Source organism: Arctopsyche grandis, chromosome 5, assembly GCF_051622035.1.
Source record: "Arctopsyche grandis isolate Sample6627 chromosome 5, ASM5162203v2, whole genome shotgun sequence".
In the NCBI taxonomy this organism is placed as follows: Eukaryota; Metazoa; Arthropoda; class Insecta; order Trichoptera; family Hydropsychidae; genus Arctopsyche; species Arctopsyche grandis.
Window position 1 is genome coordinate 22,050,108 of NC_135359.1, and position 15,691 is coordinate 22,065,798.

At 35.4% G+C, this 15,691-nt stretch overlaps 1 protein-coding gene across 1 annotated transcript in view; it reads right to left on the reverse strand.

Moving 5' to 3' along the window:
- Window positions 1–15,105, reverse strand: part of LOC143911652 (uncharacterized) — a 115,680-nt gene extending 100,575 nt beyond the window's left edge. The window contains exons 1-2 of the mRNA XM_077430632.1: window positions 14,592–15,105; window positions 3,913–3,951 (exon numbers count right to left, since the gene is read on the reverse strand). Coding sequence (XP_077286758.1) covers window positions 3,913–3,951; window positions 14,592–14,772 — 220 coding nt within the window. The 5' untranslated portion in view covers window positions 14,773–15,105. The remainder of the gene's footprint in view (window positions 1–3,912; window positions 3,952–14,591) is intronic.
- Window positions 15,106–15,691: the final 586 nt, after the last annotated feature.

The following is a 15,691-nucleotide window of genomic DNA, read 5'->3' on the forward strand; positions in this document are numbered from 1 at the left end:
ACGGTTGCATACGAAATCGTATGATTATAATAATCAGGCCAAAATACACTTTGGCATGTATGCACGTAAGTAGTGGTAAACCGTAGCATATGGCAAACGCAAACTCGATGTCAATTTTGTAATTTGTGTGCTTTGAGAGTTTTGATCGTTAGGGTCGGCGTGGAATTTTTGACAGCCGTTTATCGACGGTTAATGGGTTAAGCTTAGAGGCGTCATCGAGGCATCTTCCCATGGCAGATCACGGTATGACCCGGTCGTTAGGGTGTTAGAACGATTTACATACGCGAGTTGTATAACGCTCATATTGTTCTTATTTTCGATATAATGGGGAAATTTACCCTTCGCGGTCCATGTACGTGGATGCGCACATCAACGTTGTTTTAATAAAATAACATTCAACGGAGATCGTTTCAGCGTGTGCGAATTTTGTAAGAGATTTTTCTTCGAAACTAACGAGCATGGTTTTGGCAAATTTCCACTAACCGGAAATGGTAGTAAATTGTTATGTAAGTATGAGGTTATGTCATTTTATTTTTGTTTTGAAACTACTAGCTATTTTTATTATAATTATAGCTTATATATTTATCTTTTTATTTATGTATTTTTTTACCTTTATTTTAAAGAAACTCGAAAGCGGTTTAACACATGGACGAAATTTTGCATACGTTTTAGCATCTCTAATGTACGTTTTTTTTTATTTCAGGTAGCTATTATGTGAATATTTTGAATGGAATTGATTACGTATGAAAATCATCACGTGAATTTATGATTAAATTTTATAAATTTACGATTACGTCTCCAATTCCGACTTCACACTTGCTAAACACTAATAAATCATCATTTACAGCCATTCACTGTCCACTGTTGGATGAAGTCCTCTCCAACACTCTTTCATTCGTCTCTGCTTTGCGTAGCTCTCATCCATCTCACCCCGCATATTTCTCTAATTTTGTCCAACCATCTTTCTTGCGGCCTTCCTTTCACCATTTGGTATTTCTCATTCTCTCTGGTACCATTCTAGCAGTAATTTGGCATCTTTCATCCATTCCTCTAGATACCCACCCATTGCCATTTTAATCTCTTCACTCTCTCCACTATATTCCCTACCATTGTCATAATTCTTATCTACGTATTCGGTTTCCTATCTCTTCTCGTTATGCCGAGCATATAGCGTCCCATATTTATTTGAGTGGTTTCGACTTGGTGTAGGATCTTGGCGTTCAATGTCCAAGTTTCACATCCATACATTACCACTAGCAAAACACATTGATAGAGCGCATTTCTTTTTCTTTTGGTAAAGTGGCATTTTTGACTCAAAACGGCGTTCATTCACTCAAATGCACTCCGTCCTATTTTCATACGTCTCTTTATTTCCTCTTAAAACTAATAAATATCACAAATTAAATAGCCCATTTATATATATGTAAACTACTTAATTATGTTTCCATCTAAGAAGCTAGTTCGGATTTTAATTTGAGATGACTTGCTGTATAGGAATTTGAATCCGCGTGATTCGCATCCAGATGACGCTACCCTGGCACACAATTTAAATCAATTGCGCTGCCTAATTTTCGAAATGAAATTTGTGTTATTAAATAATTATACCGAAGGAAAAAAGTATTGAAGAACAATCATAACGGCAACTTTAATGTATTTTCCCGTGCGAAATCGCCAGCACTCGTGATACGAGACTTAAGCGGCGTTTGTTTCAATTTTAAATAGATCAATCACTAATTTAACATTAATCAATCACCATGTATAATATCTTCGCGTTTTTGTGCATAGATTTTTTTCGACTCCCATGGACGGATAGATATTGTTGATCAATTATCGTCTGTGCGTTAACGAGTTTAAGCGGTTAACCGTTTCGGTGCGGCATCGGTCCACACTCGGGAAGGTGTTAATCTTTTTTTGTTTTTTTTTTTCTTTAATTATTATTATTATTATTAGGAGCGGGTGTATCTTTCACGTAACGATGCGATGTTTAATATTTAGTGTAAGGTCGGCTCTCTCCTCCCAGCCGATCTAGTATGGTAATTAATACGTGGCGGGCCAGTTTGATGGGCCTCGAGGTTGAGCTCATGAGCAAGGGGCGTATGCAGATTCTGTTTCGGATAGCGCCCTCAGTTCATGACCAGCGCTAAATTGGTTTTACAGTGAACCTTGTGGAAGCGATCGGAAGCCCTTTCTATTGTACAGTTGATCAAAAACGCCATGTGAATAAATTAAACCCCATATAAATCCCCACTACGCCTACATATAAAATTGAAAACCCGTGTCTCTATTTGTTTGTTTCTATTACTTTCCCACACCATTGCGACCAAAGCAGTGTAACTTGAATGCTATAAGATACAGATTTGATTAAAAAAATGAGCTAAAAATTGAATTCGTTAGTTAGTTGATCGTTTATTACAGAGCGCTTCTAAAGTTATCGGTTTATAACCTCGTCATTGCTCCATTGTATAATTTTAACATTTTTTTGTACACATTATATATAACCAGTTAGAACAATGGAATCTGAAGGTGTGATCTTGGCGAGAAATAATTTCCACCTGACATTTGTAATTGTCAATCTGGACCAGATCTAATTGAACGTCACCGTACGATAATGACTTATTCAAATATCATCGTCCGTGTACATATTGTATCACTACTGCCGGCTTCGAGAGGGTATATCAGTCTGATCAGTAAAGCCAGTGAATGCAATAGGAAGATATTTTAATGCCGATGCGATGGTGGATCGGATAAGTCAACCATTATTCCACTCACTGTTAATTTAATCGGTTTGCTGTTTATCGGATCGAGTGATATCATACTTTTGAGTTGTATTAGAAACTGTTGATTCTACGAACCCCTTTAAATTTTAATTGAAGAAGAAAGTTCGATGCAAAAATTTATGTAAATTAAATAATGGGTTGTTTAACCTTTAGATACGGATCGTTTATAACCAAATAGGGTCACAATTTCACCACACAAACAAGTCGTTAATTCGACCCCTTAAAAAAGACGAAATTATCTAAAAGGGCAAACGCGACAAGAGCGAGCAGGTGGGGTGGAGAACGTGTTAACTTTCACGTCGTAATAAGCAGCAACAAGTATTTCAAATTTTTTGTCCCACATAACGGAATTGAATATCAGATCAAGGGAAGATATACTGAAATCAAAATACACCTGTTTAGAACCTAATGATTTTTAACTGGAAGTTTTTTCATTGGAACATTTTCACCTGTATCGTTGAAGCAGGTGTACGTAAATGCATTGAGTAGTAGATGTTTTACCGATATTTTTTTGCATGCATTATTTTTGATTTTGTAGACGTAATTACTATTCAAACATTTGGGGTAAAATATTGGGGGCGATGTTGAAAAAAAATCTCTTTAAAAAAGGGACGCTTCCCCTCGTTTCCAGCAATTTGGTAGAAAGCTCAAGAGAAGAAAGCCAAAAAATGAACATTGAATAATATTCATAATAAAGTGAAAAGGCCTTGACAAAAATCGTTTTTTTAACATTACCGGCACTTTTTACCCAGAAGGGGCACAATAAGTAACGGAGGGTTGTTTTAAACATCACTGCATAACTGTAATATTTTATGTAGGGCACTAAAACTGTTGCAAGAAAGGACATTAAAAATATTTTTGTGCGATTTTACCGTTATTTTATGACACTGTCTATACAAAAAAGAGCGGCTCGAAGTCAAAAGCTTTTAAATACAAACATTGCCGTTAACTTCGATAAAGACAATGAAAGCTTTCTTTCTTTGAATAGTCTCAACGGCGACTATGACAAAAAATACGATGCAATTTCAGTGCAAATATTAGTCAGGGATGACCGTTAGTTTATTACGGCACCATTAAAATTTTGTACGTTTGTCGAAATGAAAAGAAGGTACATTTAGATAAAAATATCACTTACCGAATTGTTTCTCTCGCATCGCTGAAGGTTCGTATACGTCTGTAACAAAAATAATATCGATATTTAGGATATGACAAAATGTATGCGAGCAAGTGAGTTGATTGCGGAGTGCATAATTATAATTATTTAAAGCCGATAACGATATCTGCTGATGTAACATGAACGTCTATCTGTACACGGTGAGGTGTTGCATCAAAGTCGCTAGAATTAAGCAAAAATGTATAGATATGAATAATCAAAAAAACAGTAAAAAAAATAAAATTAATGTCGGAATAAATAATATTAATGTAATACAGAATAAATTAAATAATTCACGGTCCGATTCGTACAACCTTCAACATTTTGCCGGAAACGCTAGTTGCTTTTCTATTTGAACGAAAATTCTGAATGAACTCGCTGTGTGTATTGGTATATCATGAGACGAAGAATACGTTAACTTCATTCATATCATAAAATCACCGTATAATTTGGTGGAATATTCAAAACGTTTCGCAGAATAGATACGAATTCTCAGAAGGTCTAAAATTACGTTAGTGGTGAACGACCCTATGAGCGAAGATTACAAGTTGATCAGAATTTGATACGACGAATTAGAAACATTATACGAATATGGTATTTTTGTCGCATTATTTGATTACTCAGAATATTCCGGCTATTTTCGGTTAAAATGGAATGCCGTGACTTCCGACTTAATAACTAAATTTGCACGGTTGATCATCAGTATATAAATAATTTGCATGAGATAGTCAAATTAGACGTATGATTCATAGGTTTGAAATGTTTTTTCGTATTTGGCAGGTGGGCGAAATTAAGCAAATTATACAATGAAAACCGTAATTATAAGATGTTACAAATGGTTCGATTTTATTTTGAAAAACATCTGTCTATTTTGGTTGGGGTTTAAATATATCATATGTGTAATTGCTTTATAAGGGTTTGGCGCGATGTTTTAGATTGGCCTGTAAAAATTTATTCAATAGAAAAAAATTATATTTTATTAGGTGTTTCCTAGAATGAGGAGCAATTTCAAGGTTTCCATTTTTTTCTTTGTGGAAGGGAAGCAAAAAAGTTTTTTTGCAAGAATCCGAATGCTGTCTGAAGTTATGCGTTTCGGCGGAGCACAAGAAGCCGAATAGACCAACAAAGGCATACAAAACCTCCATTTACTTACCGTGTGCCGATTTTAACGGTAAGAAAAAATATATATGACAGTATTGGCATTTATGTAGAACCGAAAGCAGATGGAAAAAATGGCATGAAAGCCTTATGCAAACGGCGATAAATTAAAATTAATGTATGTTCAGGTAAGCGGCACGGAGGCGATACAATACATCAATACTGCATGCAGACGAAAAGAATCTAAAAGCATCACTTATGGATATATGTATATTGTACAAGAAATGTCTCAAAAGTATGTATGTATGTTGTGTACATACATATATGTATAATCAAGCACATGCGATAAATTTACCTATGTACTAGTAATCTACTCAGCTAATAATAATTAGAATAGATAGCAGTGATTGCGAGTAAATAGTAGTCCATCCTGTTGATTAAAATATACAATTTGAAGGGTATTTTTATATACATATGTTTCGGAATAACAAAAAAGGTAACAATTGTTGTAGCCAGTTTTGACTGCGATGTGAGTAACCGCGGTTTGAATAACATCAAACAAACAAAAACGAAGTCACGATAATTATTATGAAGCAACCGGTTCTTATGACCTACAACATAATTAAAATATTCCGTGACGGAAAGGGGGAGGGAGAGCCGCCACTTTCTAATTAAAAAGGGCTCGAAGAATCCCTTTACTTATGTATACGAAAACGAAAGAAAGTCCGCGCGGACACATCGATGGTCACGCCATTAATAAATTGCCAACAATAAAGGGCACACCTTGAAATAATTGAATACGAATTGCAAAATTGAATTCAAACTGTTACTTGGACACTCTACCTGGTCTTCGAATGCACAAATCTAACGACACTATTCAAAAGGAGCGCACGCATGCACGCATGCTATTTACATAGGTGTTCTTGTGCGTCTTTTTTTTTGGTTTGTCTTGTTCAAAATCAGGTAGATTCTGAAAATGCACGTTTTCCGTTCCTCGGTCTTGCACCGTGACACAGTGGCCCCCTAAATCCATTATCGTTTCTCTTTTATTGAATCCGAGTGTGTGTAAGGAACGCTGATGGACCCCTATTATTTCGCTAGGTCCCACTCCCGCATGCCCATTTATTGTTGCTGCCGTTGTTATTCCCTTTTGGACGTTCGTGAATATTCATACCCTTCGCTAATAATAGGTGTATGTTTTTTTCTCCCTCATTTCGTTTTGGTTTGGCCTTATGCATATCGGCGATGCACACAGGTAGACAGGAAGGACGCCAAATATCGCATTGCATCTCCTGCTATTTTCGGTCTCGTGCATCTTATTATGTGTAATTTATTATATACGAATACGAATTTTGAGATCTGGATTTTTATTTTATTTTTGATGATATATTTTATTCCAAATCACACAGTCGGATCGATGATTGGGGGGCAGATGTGAATTCGTTGCAAATTATTATGCACCAGTACATTAGATGTGCTTAATCAAAGCTTAAAATTAGTTATTCAAATTATAGCCCCATAAATGTACATACGTATGTACCTACATAAAAACAAATATGTATATAAAATTAAAAATTAAATCAAACAGTAGGGTTAATATTCGCTTTGGCATAATAATTGTAAATGCGTTTTTGAGTTTTTTGCTGTTACACTCTGTGCTAGTATTAAAATGAGATAATATGTAGATAATATCATAAGAAAAAAAATTATAAAATAGAAGATAATCGCTAGATCAGAAACTATTATAATAGAATGGATGATCACTAGATGTATAATATAAGGAACATATAATTTATAAGCAATAAAAAGCATTACAAAATCATAAAATATGAAAGATTCAAAAGCAATTAGCCTGAATTTCCCATAATTAGAATAATTTTTAAAAGTTTGTTTTAATAATCCTACTAAGAACAGTAAATGTCAGCTAATTAAAGTCTATTGGAAAATGAGCTATTCAAAATATGCAAAATTTTATCATAAAAGTTTCAAGAATAGCACATACGTATCTGCTTAATAATTGCTCCGTCATATCATCCTTTGGATATTAAGTAAGTCCATAATTACATTTTTAAAATCGAAACAGTCTGAATTTCATTTTGAAAGTTTCAGGAATACATTTTTTTTGATTTAAGATAAAATAAAAGAAGATATGGTAGATATGTTTTTTCTTATCAAAATCGTCTTCAGTGATAATATGAAAATATTGATTTTGACCAAATGTTGGATAAACCATGAGCTGTATGTATAAAGATATATGTAGGTGTAATTTTGTTTAAATATAAATATATATTCATATTATTTGTAACGAAATGATATGAAAAAATAAGATAGATATGTATGTACATAAATATTTCCGTTCAAATCAATAGGTAGATATTAAATTTTATTTAAATTAATTATTTACATGTTGAAAGATAGCTTCCCATATTCGAAAGGTGTTTGGATATTACTTCGACGGAAATGTAATTTCTTTGATATTTGAATCAGCTTTTAATTTTTTATAAATGCTATGCGCACACACATGTATAAGATATATGTACATACAGCAATAGATCATTTTTAGGCGTTCGATTTGAAGTCAATTATCGAAATTTACCGCCTTCTGGTTTCCAATAAATCACTAGAGCGATCTGGCAAAACGCGAAGGTAGCCAGCTTAGACTCGCAAGCACGCCACACGACATTTTGTGAAAGTCGAATTAAAACACACACAATTGAGCAATCCGAAAACGATCGGAAGGCTCATTAAAAAATTATAAATCGACGACGAAAATGATGTCATCGCGGAAAAGCATGCGGTAGTTTTATTTCCATGTATTTTTATTTTTGCACGACCGCCACAGATCGTAAGCCTGTGCTCGATATTGCGCGACCTCTGACCCGAAAGAAAACTATGTACGATAAATAAATATACAGTAAAAATACTGCTGCCGCGTGTATATCGAGATATTGGGAAATATATAATTTGAGCGGCGAGCCCGGTTTTAATATAAAACGTGTGCCTCGTTCTGTATATCTGATTGATTTTATGAACGCTATCTGGCGAGCATATCATTTATCAAGCTCCAAATAATAATAATAACAGCGTTTTGAACCATGAATGAAATTTATGGCCGACAATCGGATCGGTCGAGACTTTTCTCTTTTAATCGCATTATGTAAATTTTAATATCGACTTAATTAAATACACGTCAAATATCGACGCGTGTATGGAGATACTTACCAAAGCGTGCAAATATTTTCATTGTATGTATTATATTTTACTCGTATATCGTAGGTATGATTATAGAATCATACCTTCGTATAAAGAAATTAAAGATAAACTCTGGTTCAAGTCGGAACAGAAATGATTTTAATTATCGTTTTGGAAGATGAGGATAATTTCAGATCAACCATGCTGACTAAATAGCATACTTAATATTTACACAGTCGTAAAGTTTGCGAGGAGATTCGAGAGGGGTGGAATTTTATGTAATTTAAGTAGACAACAAAATTTTCTGGATAATAACTAGAGGTAGGATAGCCAAGGGGCCGCTCTTTGTTCCATTGTTGTAAATCCTTTGTAAAAAAGGTTCGGCAAACCTTTAACAATGCATTTACAACGTTTGAACAATACGCGGCACCTTCTGGGTCCGGGAATACATAAATATATTATATTTATGTATTCATTACTCTTATGTTATTATTAATAACATAAGAGTAATGAATACATAAATATAATATTTTTAATATATATGTATATATATTTTATATAATCGATAAATTTGTTTCTACGCCTATATAAATTCAAATTATATCTACGAATTTCGAGAATTAATTGACATGTATGTATGTAGTTGCTGACGCAAAATTCCATTTTCAGATATACATATGTAATCTAATATTTTGGAAAATCGATGTACTTATAAAGAATATATGATACGATACTTATAAAGATGCATCTGTATTGTAACTAAGTGGAAAAAATCAATAAATTTACACCACATGGATTGGGAAATAAAACGAATTTAACTATGTATGTAGTAGGTAGGTAAGTATATACAAATTTGTAGTTGACGAAAATTTCTCCACGTGCGAAAAGGTTCACAAAAGGCAATAAAACACCCGAAAAGATATCTCATTCTTGAGATTTTATAGCCTCTCTTGAGACAATGGGATTCAAAAGATTCAAAAGTGCATGGCTAATGTGAGAAATACCGGGCATAAATCTTCACGCGTATTTATTTGGTGAAGTGTGAAATACGTTCACGCTATTATTGGCTTGAAATTCATTTGACATCCGTAGTAAATCCGCATAATATAAAATGTTATATGTGTATGATATCTGTAGATATTCATATAAGACGCGAACGTGAACGTTTGGGATTTTGTGGGATTTTTGACCACCGCGGTGAGTGCCGGTACGCGAGATGAGTGCTTTGATCCTCGAATACTCGGGGATGTCCCAGAAGCTGAGGTCCAGCTCCCATGGCCTGTGACTCAGCCGAAAGTTACCGCTCACATACTCTCATTGTTTTATTATGAGAGAGAAAACGAAGGGATGATCAACTTTTCGTAGAATATAATACCTAGACAATAACTTCTTCATCAAAAAATAATATATGCCTTTAGAAAGATAAAATTTATCAAGAGATGATAAACTATCACCAATACTTAACTTACAGGGCGAATGTATGTATGTACATACATTGTAAACCCTAATTGTTGTACCCACAAAGTGTGCGGCTTATGAGCGTTTTTTATCTTAAAATATGATCAAATCATCTTATCAATCTGATAAAATTATTACTTACATAAGTATACATATGTACATGGGTATATAAATTTGATCGCTCAACTAAGGAGTTTCCATGAGATGCAATATCACGCATAAATTGTATGCAGGAAATAAAATACTTATGAGGCTAATTTTCTAAAGTTATACCAAAAACGGTCTGAAAACGCACTAAATTTGCATCTCGTGGAATAACCTTTTACATTGGCAAATATAATATGTAAATACTATGAAGTTTATTAAAACTAAAATCATTTTTGCTATTTCAAAAAGAAAATATCTAGATTTGAAGCTAGTATTCAGTGTCATAAACAGGGAAATATTTTTCTTCCGTTGATGTAGCACACTGGTGGATCCAAGGGGGGGTGCTGTGGCACCCACTTTGGACGAATTCAATGTTATACATTATTTTAATTTTTCATATTTAAATATATTATTCACAATATATTTATATTTTTACGAATATATTTTAGTTCCGAGTCCCCTTATTGTTTTTGCATATCTACACGACCCTTTCAGGTAGGCGGGCTGAGTTTAATGCAAGATCAAATTAGCTGTTATCTGAGTCGCTATTGGTAGATTTTACTTGGAAAGCAACAAAAAAATTAATTGCACGGCTTTGTTAAACAGGACATAGACCTATGTAGATCCTGAGTAAATCTTGAATCGATTCACATTGTCAAATAAACGAAAATTGGAATTTGTTTTGTAATTTACAATAAAAATTATTAAATGTGTTTTTAATTCTATCGATAAATGATAATCAATATTCATAATAATATTCACTTTTTGCAAAACTATTCATTTCAGTTATTTTTTCTCCGAGTATTCACTCTATTCTAATCTTTTTTACGTAATTATAATATAACGTGTATATGAATATATCTAATATACAAGAAATAACTGATATACATACATACATTTGTAGGTAAAAAATAGTATGTTGTATGTAATTAAATTGGAATAAAATCGAGACACGATGAAACATTTCTTTTCATTAAAATTGTTCTAATTTATTAATTTATTATTATAATACTTTTTTTGAAAAGATTTTTACATCAGAATAGTTTTATCTTTAAAAAATACACAAGTATATAAGTTTGAATCATGTTTACTATTATTTATTATTATCATAACAATGTTAATATAAAATAACATATTTTTTTTAAATTTATTATGTTCAATTAAGCCAATATCTATTTCAAAATGGCACCCTCCCTGACCATTTTCTGGATCCGCTAGTGATGCAGTACCTACATGGTGTTTGTCAAATCTAACAAATATTAATACAGATGTATGTATATGTACAGTAAAATTCTGATTTTTGATACAAAAAAACATTAGGTCGCATAAATATAGAGTTGATTATCCCTGAATTGGGCAATCTATCCTCGTAGGCCGAGTTAACCTTATACGCGCAGGTACGTACATATTTGTCTTTTTTTCTCTTCATGAATGATAGATTAATCTGTCATCGCCGCTGTTGAGATCGTTCCCTTCACGTTTCATATACATACATATAAATATATATATATATATATATATATATATATATATATATATATATATATATATATATATATATATATATATATATATACATACATACATATCAATTGCGCTAAATCAGAAATAAAATTTATCCTAATAAAAGAACAACTCAATCAAGCTAAAACTATCTATGAAATATTTACGCATTCATACACAAATATCTATGTATGAACATATGATGATCATAATCGGTAATTCTCACGGTGTATATAAGCATCCAATTTGAGGATGACTTTGCACGTAACGATGGGGGTGTGCGCTGGACCCACTTAGCTTGTTGACGCACTTTTCCCACTGAAGGCCCTTAGTAAATAAAGGTGCACTATTAAAAACTGGCTAATTTGAACGAACAAACGAGGATAATGGCGCACTTTTATTATTTATTGTGACGAGAGTGGTTTTGAAACCGTTGCGAGGTTTTTTATACGAGTGCCAAGAATGCTATAATTGGTATTTTAAGGATTTCCTCTATGATTTGCATATCATATAAAATCGGTTTGCATTTGAAAGGGAACCGACTGGTCATAGTCGACGATTATTAGCTATGCGGTAATACTGAGAAGTGGTTCAAAATTTAAACGAATCCTCAAAATCAGTTCTACGAAATATATCTACAAACGGGAAGTTCTGCAACTTTTTATATCGATTAATTGTAGTCAATATATGTATGAAATACAAAAACAATATGAAGAAATTGAAGGAAAGACGACGGTCGATTTAATAGGCCCAAAGGGATTTTACATGATTGGTCGATCTAAATTTACCAACATACATATCTCAGAAAAAAGTTGGAAATCAATTCTCAAATCCAAAGGGAGATTCTTTTTCAAGTTACTCGTACTTTTCTAAATCTATTTATACAAATGTTGTAAAATATTTTTAGAAATTGAGTTATAGGTACACATATGAATAAGGTTTCTCGTATAATACATTTAATGCAATATTATTGTATATATTTAATTCAGAGCTGAATGCATAAGTCCATTACTCTTAGCGTGGGTTAAAAGTAAAATCAGGAAAATGACGGTTTTCAATTTTTCAATCGATTATAATGCAATAATTGGGGTTGCCTCAAAAAAGGGTCAAAAAAGTTCAATGTTCATCATTGTACAAATAGACACCTAGTTTATTAATGATGAAGTGTCAACGAATGGCGCGTGTTACTATTTCTTTTTAACCCTTTCTTGGCCGGGTGCTCGAGCGGGCCGCCCATTATGGCGTCGACCCTCGCCAAATATCAAAGGACGAGAATCCTTTCAATGGGAGCAAGCTTCCAGGGACGAACGGAAATTTGGCATATGCCACCATCGCTAAACTCTGTCGTGTGCCCTTTCATCCGATACCCACCCGTATCTACGTATTATACCCAGATATATGTACATATACTACCTATAATAAATAGATCTCGAGAGCAACTATAAATTATAGGAGATGACGTCGAGGGGCCACCCGCTTAATTTCCTACTTGCACAAAAGCTCCTTTTGAGGTGTATACGAAATAAATGCATCTGCTGACGCTTTTCCGGCAATGATTGTTTTTTCTATCGGTCGGTCGACGCGCGCAATTTATTATGACCGTTTCTCTTTTCAAAGCTCACCTCTATTGTCATCGCATTATGACCAGAGACTCGTATCCAGATCGAGGGGTGTGGGTGGTAATTATTTACAGAAAATATATATACATATACATATGTGAATACAAATAATATAATACGAGCATAAAAATTAGGCATTTAAAAAATGTAGGATTTCTATTGGGAAATCCTTCCATATTGATTATTAATTTGTATGTGGTTTTGTTGACCTTTGTTCGATTTGATTTTTCTCCCTACGCCTACTGACCCCCTGTTGACCTGTGGGGGCATTGATTATGTCGACATATTTCACATCAGCCATGAAATAATATAATATACGATACACAGTGAAAATTCAACGAATAGGTAGAATACGACAAATTCGTGTAGAAAATAGTAATAAAAATGTTCATAGTCAATATTTGTACATTTACATAGTTAAATTAAATAAATCTCAACATTAAAAATTGACAGTTCGGGATAAAACAATCATAAAAACTTGAGCAAAATTACTATCACGATATTATGAATTATTAAAACATTATATAATTATATAAAAATTAATATTCATCATCGTCAATTTTAATTCAAATTTAAATAAAAAAATAAATGGTTTCAACGGATACATTTATGTAGATTTATTACTTTATCTATGTTTTTTTGTTAAGATTAGATTTGGGATTTACAGAAAATATGCTTTCATAGATATAATATGTAGATATTAATTAAAATTGAGATATATTGGAATCAGTAAAAAAGTCCCGAAAAATGTTGAAGCGCTATGGGGTTAGATAGAGGGTGGGGAGGGGAGGGAGGTGGTGGAGGGGAGAGAACACACACGTTCACAATAATAGGACAGAATCAATTATCGCCATTAGAGAATGCACGTCTATGCGTTTTTAAAATTTAGGACCCTGCCTCAGGGCGGCAAACGTTTTCAAATCACTCGGCTTAATTTCGACAATTATTTTCTTGTTTATGGGTCTCAGACAGGGGCAATTAAAAAGCGATAAAACGAGCGCATAAAGTACACAAGAATATAATTTGGTTAATTGTTGGGTCAGATCGCGCGGGGATTTCATCCCGAATCCAATAAATTCCACCGTTTTATTCTACACCTACATATGTATATTCAATCATTTTTTTGTTATTAATTAGCACCTATTTTCGAAACGTATGACGTCCAACGGCGACATCACATTGAAAATTCACAACCAACGATAAGATAACCAAATGATGGATTGAATTATAATAATATTAAAATACCAACATTGCAATTCCTTAGAAATTTACCGAAATTCCAAGGACTACTCGATAAATGTTATCGCCACGTTGTGATTTTAGTTGCGTGTACATAGATATGTCCTACAATACATAGGTAGTGTTGTGTTATCAACGATAGACACACGCAAAAAGTGGATTCTATCATCGAATGAAGGGATTCCTATTGGAATCCGGTTGGAAAGACATGTCACACGAAAAATACCGGTTGATAATTTAACAATTGATTTTCCGACCAACGACCGAATTGCACATTTTGACAGCCACACAATCACAATATCGAGATTCGGGTGATCACTGCACACAGATGGTATCACAAGAGGAAAGTTGGGCGGAAAAGCGTAGAGGGTGTTCCACGGTCGGGGGTGGGTGGTAGAGGGGTACCTGGTGGAGGGCTGTTGGGGCTGGAAGGCGACGGGGCCAGTCTGTAAATCCCGGACGGCCTGAGGAGCAACCTTCCGCCGAGGAGTTGAGCTCCGCTGTCGAACTTGGACATGGTGAAGTCGAGGGGCTGGTCGCCGTCGGGTCCCGGCCGGCAGACGGCCGTGCCGACCAGCATGGGCATGCCGGACTCTCGATGCGATGGGGGCGAGCTGGACGAGCTGCGGCTGCTCTTCAACGAGGCTTCCCGTCTCTTGGACCAGGGGGTGTCGGTGTCGGTGTTGTTGTTGTTGTTGTTAGGGGTCGGCGTGGCCGCCCAACGCCGCTCCAACCCGGCCAGGGTAGGTGAAGCCGTGCCTTAACAGGAGGGGCGGACGGCGAGCATGTCGCGATCCTCGGCGCGCGTTTCCAACGAGTGGGAAAAATGTGTGGAGTGGCGAGTGGCGTGTGGCGTGGCGTGTACGGACGCGTGGTGCGGCGCGCGGCGTGCACCGCGGTGGACTGCGGCGGGCGCGGTGCGAGACTCGCGCACGAGCGGGGAGGGGGGGGAGGAGGCGGGGGCTGCAGGCGTGCCTTCCTGCCTGCTGGCCAATCGCGGGCCTGGCCCCCCCACTCCCACCCACGCACACTCTCGCCGCCCGCATAAATCGCGAGCGACCCCCCCCACCCTCTCCCCTGCCCCCCGCAGACTGCCCGCTCGCGCTTCCCCCCTCCCGCCTCCCCGTTCGCCTCCCGTCACCCCCTTCGCTCCTCGTTCGTTTTCGTTCACCCCGATCGCTTTTTGTGCGTTTTGTGCGCGCGAGAATTTTTCAGCGGCGCGCGATGTTTTCCGCGGTGCGCGTTCGACGCTTCAGAATCGGACGCACATTTGTGTATGAAAACTTAAAGTAAGCACTTTAAAGTTTATATATAAGCTAGATAAGAATCTATTACCCAAATATTTTAATAATCATATAGTTAGAAATAGAGATATACATAATTATAAAACGATAAATAGGAATAAATTAATTATAGGTAGAGCTAAGAAAGCTAAAACTGCAGGAGGTGTTTTTCGCAGAAGTGTTCAAATGTATAATGCCCTTCCTGGAGGCATTAGAAGTTCT